General features: G+C 36.2%; 1 protein-coding gene across 1 annotated transcript in view; it reads right to left on the bottom strand.

Moving 5' to 3' along the window:
• Positions 1 to 1,397: 1,397 nt before the first annotated feature.
• LOC140163072 (signal transducing adapter molecule 2-like) overlaps positions 1,398 to 6,871 on the bottom strand; it is a 39,949-nt gene continuing 34,475 nt past the window's right edge. The window contains exons 10-11 of the mRNA XM_072186443.1: positions 6,321 to 6,514; positions 1,398 to 5,888 (exon numbers count right to left, since the gene is read on the bottom strand). Of these exons, the coding sequence (XP_072042544.1) occupies positions 5,606 to 5,888; positions 6,321 to 6,514 (477 nt within the window). The 3' untranslated portion in view covers positions 1,398 to 5,605. The remainder of the gene's footprint in view (positions 5,889 to 6,320; positions 6,515 to 6,871) is intronic.

Here is a 6,871-nt window from a genome sequence, read left to right as displayed (position 1 = left end):
TTTGAAAAATATGCAGTGCAGTAAAAGGAACAGAATGTGTGTAGCATTTTTGTGCACATGCTTCATGGAACAGTTAGCACTCATTTTAGATATAACAGATGATGATGGACTTTGATTGTTGATGGTCTGCATATTTTCTTGTCTGTGGCTGAAAACCACAAATATAAACATGTGATGGGCATCACTATACCCAATAAATAAAATCCTTGAAAGTGCACCCAAAACTGTGGCACATACCCGTATAATCATCAAACAAGGATACACCCTCCCCCCCCCTCATCAAACAAGGATACAACCACTGATACCCCTCCCTCACCCCCCCCCACCCCCTGATATTAACATGTACAGAACAAGTTTATCTCTTATTGAGTTTTATGTCATTGACAGTGTTTTAACTAAAAATTTAAGGTTTACATCATCTTTTGAATAAAACTGGCTATTCCTGTTGTAACTATACCATGGGAGACATGACCTTAATCTCTTCCCACACAGGGGGTGTAGATTTTCAATGGAGCCACCCACTCAGGTAACCCCATTTGAAATTCACACCCCCTGTGTGAAAGATTACGACTATGTAACAGGGGGTATGGATTCAAAATGTAATAGCCCAATTGACCATCTCATTTTGAGATGACCGCGTAAATAAAGGTCAACTTTTTTTTTGTGCAGTGTATTTGTTCTGCCTGTCAGGCAACAGCAATAACGTAGATCTTGCCCTGTAGTACCCAAAAATGTGTGATTATTCCTTATGCGGTCACATGATCAAGATTTAGGGTATTAGGACAAGATCCAGCTTACTGTCAGGTAACAATCAACTTGTCATTATTACATAATATTTATATATATTTATCACTTTATGTACATTTTGCAATGGCTAGAAAAATTGTTATGTTGTCACAGTTGGTCTCTTACAAAGCAACTATACTGCGCCACTAAAGTATTCTTACACTTGGAAAAATAATCACAATTTCAAAACTGAACAATATTGGGGTAAATTGGTTTTTTTAATAGATGCACTAGCTAATCCTGCACATTATGACACCACATTGAATCCAATGTGACCTCAAGAAGTAAAGTTACAAGCAATTGAATAGACGAAGGTCCAGTTTTAAAAGTGACAAACTGGCCTATACAAGGCGCAAAAAGATTCCAACAAAAGCGCAACAAAGAGACAATACAGTTTCTTCAATGAAGCGTTATTTCAAGCAGTTTTTATTTCAGATTTTACTTTTCTGTACTTTTCTGTACTTTTCGTAACTTTCATTTTATTTGTCAGTTCTTTTGTTTCAGTTTTCTTTTGTTCCTTTTCTTTTAAATTAAAGCCAAACGCATAAATTAGCCATTCACCACTCTCAAACCAGATGTCTAGTCTGTTGAGTTTTGAATAGGCCAGTTTATCACTTTTAAAACGGTACCTTCGTCTAATCAAATGCTTGTAACTTTGCTTCTTGAAGTCACATTGGTTTCAATGTGGTGTCATAATGTGCAGGATTAAATAGTGCATCTATTAAAAAAACAAATTTACTCCAATATTGTTCAGTTTGGAACTTGTGATTATTTTTCCAAGTGTAAGGATACTTTATTGGCGCAGTATATTTATAGTGTGATATGCCCAGACATAAAGCCACAAGCCTCAGCATACTGTATAGGAAATTTGCTGCCCATTATGGTCCAAGACACATGTTACAAACTACTTTAAAACATTCAGGGACACAGCTCTATACAGGCACATAACCCTTATCAACCTACATATAGCCATCACAACCAGGATCAGCTCCACAAATTTTGTAGGGGTACACCGCACCAATTAGCGATATGTTCCTTGTCCAAGGGAATTTGGAGTAGGACTGTTTTAATGCTCTGTGAGCTGGCCATAGGCGTCAACATAAAAAGTTATATTTGTTGCCAAAAATTTATGGAATAATATTAGTAACAACTACCAGGGAGGTTTTCTGGTCATTTTAAGCAGAAATAATACAGTAAAATAAAGAAAGCTCACTTAATATCTTGGCCTCTTAACTGTGGAGCTCTATGGGGGATTTCATGTCTTATTAAAGGCATAAATTCAAAATTGTTCTGTTGTCTTACAATCACAATTTGGGTAATTCCAATTCATTTTAAAAGATCATACATTATGGCTTTACGATACAACTGAGGATATTATTACGAGAATTTGGCCCCTGGATTTTATATGGAATATAATACATCCTAAAAGTCATTAAAAATACTGAAACAACTAGTGACTCATAATCTTGTGTTCCATGGCTACAGTGTGAAATTGATATGATTAAAGCAAAATAAACAGTTTGTCAAACTCTGTCCCAGGTCACATGTGTCCCAGCACAAGTAAATGAGGTTTTTGACGCAGGTGGAAAAAAACACGGTTGTAACCGCGGTTTTTACCACTTGGCAAAAACAGTTTTTGCCAGCATAAAAGGCAAAACCTAAAAAAGTGATGATAAAGTTACAAAAATAATTTCCTGGGTGTAACAAGGCCAGATTTGGTAATTATAAGTAACATTTTAAGAAATTAAAGGCATAGGTTTTCATTGCTCACTAGTGCATTTAACTGCAATGTGGCATATCAAATTCAAAACCATTTTCATTTTAAGGACTTGATGAGACAAAAAATATGTTGAATGATTGATCAAATGTTGTGTGTTACTGTTTATAAGCTTTCTGTGTTACTTTTTAATATTTGACTTGACTTGACTACATTTTGCCAGTTTTTGCCAGTTTAAACCAGGCAAAAACTGGCAAAAACAGGTTTGTGCCAGTTTTTGCCACTTTGCCCTGGCAAAAACCGAACCCTGCTTGAACCAAATAAATATCAACCAACCAGCAACAAACCAAACAGCAGTAAATTGACCAATTAGCCACGGTCTTGTGGCACAATTTGTTTCCATATTAAACGGGCTATTAATATTCCAGTTGAAATCCATACACCCCCTTATAGAAGATAAGACAAATGAAGTCACCCATTCAGGTAATCCCATTTGAAATTAACACTCTCTATGTGGAAGATTAAAGTCATGTCTTCCATAGGGGTGTATGGATTTCAACTGGAATAGCCCAATTTAACAACAGCCTCATTATCTTCTGTTTGGTCACAACTGTCATCTTTTTTTCCAATTTATCTAATTACTTTAAACATGATACATGTATGGCGCCTTGACTTGGTCCGATTAATTTCATTAACCCTCGTCCTACAGACACCTCCCCACTTTGTTTTGCATCCGGCATAATATACTTGGATTTACACTCATAGTTACAAGTTGAAATAACTGATCCATTGAGCTCATTGTGGTGATTATAACATTTTTAACCCAACACCTTATAACCCTGGGATAAGGCCATCCGTAAAACATTGGGATTAGAGAGTTCAAGCACAACAGAAGCTTCCTACAGTAAAAGTCATAATTTTTAGTTTTGCTCTAGTTAAATTATGCTGAGGAATATGGGCATTACTTGATTCTAAAGTTATGAAGTTTTGTGATGTCTATTTTCTTAAGTTTTTTACAGTTTTTTTTCCTCCTTATTTTTGCCTTTATCTCAATTTTAAATTTGCTGCCTTTGGCCTCCATGGACCACATCATGTCACATATGATGTTTTAATCTAGAAATATAAAGTGGGGATGCAATTACCTCCTCTCTTGTAGTTTGCGTTCAAAATTTGCCTCAGTGGGACGAGCATTAAATTATACCACAAATCAAACTGTCAACATCTCAAATGTCTGTTCGCCCACACCTAATTACCAAATTAAAACACAATATCTTACGCTTGGAAATCATGTGACACTAACCGAGTAAATTTGGTTACTTTATCCTGCACATCAAATTGCCAATTATAAAAAGTTGTCCTCTGCATCACATACTGTTATACAGGGTGAGTCAAAAAAAGTGCAATAGAGCAAAGAATCGATATTTATGCAAGAACCAAGTGAAACTTTCCCATTATTGAAAAATTCTATAAATGCCACACTCAAAAGTCACCTTCTGTGAAAATATGAAGTGAATCGCGACTACCGTTTAATTTTTATACGTCCTTTTGTTGCGATACCCAATTTCCTTATTTGTCCACAAGATACCATGCATTTTGAATGAGAGCACACAATGCACGGTAAAGGCATCAGCTCTGAAACTGACTTTAACTTAAATAAGGTTGATTTTGGCGTTTCTTTTTTCTGAAAGCAGCTTGTTGCCAAAACCTCCATTTCTTTTTTTTATGTTCAAACAAACTTTCTAACATTACTTTAAGTCCTTCATACCTCACTCGACTCCAGCTCCAGTTTTTTAATCCCAATATGTCCAACTTCCTGGATATTTTGTAATTCAGTCCACTTTAATTTGCGCGCATTTAATTTGACATTTGAAAAAACCCGCCTACAAATTTGTATGTTTTTGATAGAGAATAAACATCTTTAAAGTAAAGGTAAAATGTAAATAACAACAAATAATGTTTCTTCTCCTTAAAAAAGACCAAGGGCAATAACACTTTGGGTGCTCCATTTTATTTCAATGTCAATGGGGTTAAGAAAATGGCAGTTGTTCCAAATCTACCTTACACAGAGTGCGCTGAGATTCAAATTTTAGATGTCTCTTGGACAAACATTAAAATTGGGTATCGCTATGAAATGTGTCATAAATACAAAACGGTAAATGCTAATTCCTGGATTTTTTCACACAAGGTTGCTGATGGATATATCATATATAAAATGTTTTAAAACCTAAAAGGTTCAACTCGGTTCTTAAATAAAAATGGATTCTTTTCTCTATTGCACTTTTTTTGACTCACCCTGTATCTCAAAAGCCTGCTGTGTGTGATTTTTAAAAATTATTTTCATCTAATTGTGATGAGATACACTGTAAAATTGACTTTATATATTAATTCTAAGGTATTATCACAATATTATTACAATATCTTCTTGATCCATTAAAGAAAGAAGAATGCTGAAATAAATATTAAAATAATAATAAAAATACAACAATGATAATAAAATTTTCACACAAGGCAGCCTTTTGAGATTCTATTTTCTATTCAGACATACTACCATAAAAAGAGGATGCTAGAATCACAAAATACTCCTTTAAATGGCGTTTATCGGTTTTTACATCCGAGCTCTTCATTTAATCACTAGTAAATATTCTGTCGCTTGCTGAGATCGCTAATATGATATGGGCATTTAGTTCTTGTAACATGAGAAATGGGATTTTCTAAGTAGTGGCTTAGTTTATCCAAATTTCATACTCTGAAGCAACCAATAGCTGATTAACCCCATGGGCATTAGCCTCTAAGAACTATTTTCATTGGTTACAAAGAGGGCTATATCATGCATTGAGCCAATCAGAGATGTGGTAAGAAATATGACAAGCTTAAAATTGCCAAGATATCTAAAAGCTCTATCTTGATTGGTTAATCAGATGATTATATCATGACATTAACCAATCAGGAGCTCTGTAAGAAAGATGGTAGGTCTCTTGGGATTAAATCATCAATGAATCAAGAGGCAGAAAATAGAAAGCAGACCAACTAACTTTTCACACCTTAAAGACAACATAACAATTTTTCCGCCCACTTCTTTAAATTTTGAATAAAAGTTGTTGGCTACATGAGCAGTTGTTGCTGATTATGTGGGGGCGGAGGTTGCCCCTGGGCCCCCTGCATGGGCATGCCCCCTGTCGTTCCTGGGTACGACGTTGTGGGCGGTGGTCCTTGTATGCTAGTAGGTAAACTGCCTTGGTTGGTGTACGCTGTGGTGGTCATGGCCACGCCCATGGGCGGGGCATGTTGTTGTGGCATTGAGCTGTATTGGGGTGGTTGGCCAATACCCTGTGTCATGTGACTTGGTTGTGTCATGTGACTTGGCTGAGTGGAATATACACCAGGCCTGCAAACAAACAAACATACAAACAAAGTGTGTTTAAATAAATAGCTGTAGTAAATTTCCTTATCCTCCATTTACAACAATAAGCATAATTATGAGGTTCTCAACCCTGCAACAGTAGCGTGCGCAGGTTTTCAAAAGTCTGGGAGGGGGCATTCTTACAGTACTCCTAAGATGACACACCCTATGGAAGACATAACTTTAATCTTCCATATAATACAGGGATTACAAATGGGGTAACCTGAATGAGGGACTCAATTTGAAATCTACACCCCCTGTATGAAAGCTTTTTAAAGCTAAAGCTTAAAAGCTTTGAAGCTTTAAAGATAAAAATTTAAAGCTTTTTCAAGTTCTTGTAAGCATTTTAAAGCTTTTTATTGAAAACATGATCTTTGGGTCTATGTATTTCAACTGGAACACCCAAAAAAAACTTACCCAGATGAATACTGCACTTGTCCCCCTGGCTGCGTCATAGGAGCCCCTCCAACAGCACCTGCTTGCGCCCCCGGATGTTGCTGCTGCATGACCATCTGACCATCTGGTCCCGGCATCTGACCGCCCTGTGCCATCATAGGTTGACCGGCTGAGCCCGGTGGCATGTACGGTTGGCCACTTGGAATGGAGTTATACTGAAAATGATTCAAATTAATAATTCAATTAAACACTTTTGATAATTTAAGTATCATTTGTTCATAACATAATTGTTACTTAGAGCAATTGGGCTATTCCATTTGCAGACCTGAAACTGACCATTTGTGAAAAAAAGAGGAAAATGCTTTAAAAAAGAAGAAAATAGTGCAATATCATGCTAAAAAACTCAAATTGGGCTGAAATAACAAATAATGCGTAAATTTTAGGAATAAAAAAGAGGAAATCATGTAAAAAGATGATGAAAAGTTTCAGGTCTGCATTTGTAATCCACCTCCCCAACCCCCCACCACCTTAATCGTCCTAGACCAATCTTTCTAGGAGATTAAGGTCATATC

Source organism: Amphiura filiformis, chromosome 10 (assembly GCF_039555335.1).
Source record: "Amphiura filiformis chromosome 10, Afil_fr2py, whole genome shotgun sequence".
Classification (NCBI taxonomy): domain Eukaryota; kingdom Metazoa; phylum Echinodermata; class Ophiuroidea; order Amphilepidida; family Amphiuridae; genus Amphiura; species Amphiura filiformis.
This window is presented reverse-complemented; position numbering and strand designations above follow the sequence as displayed.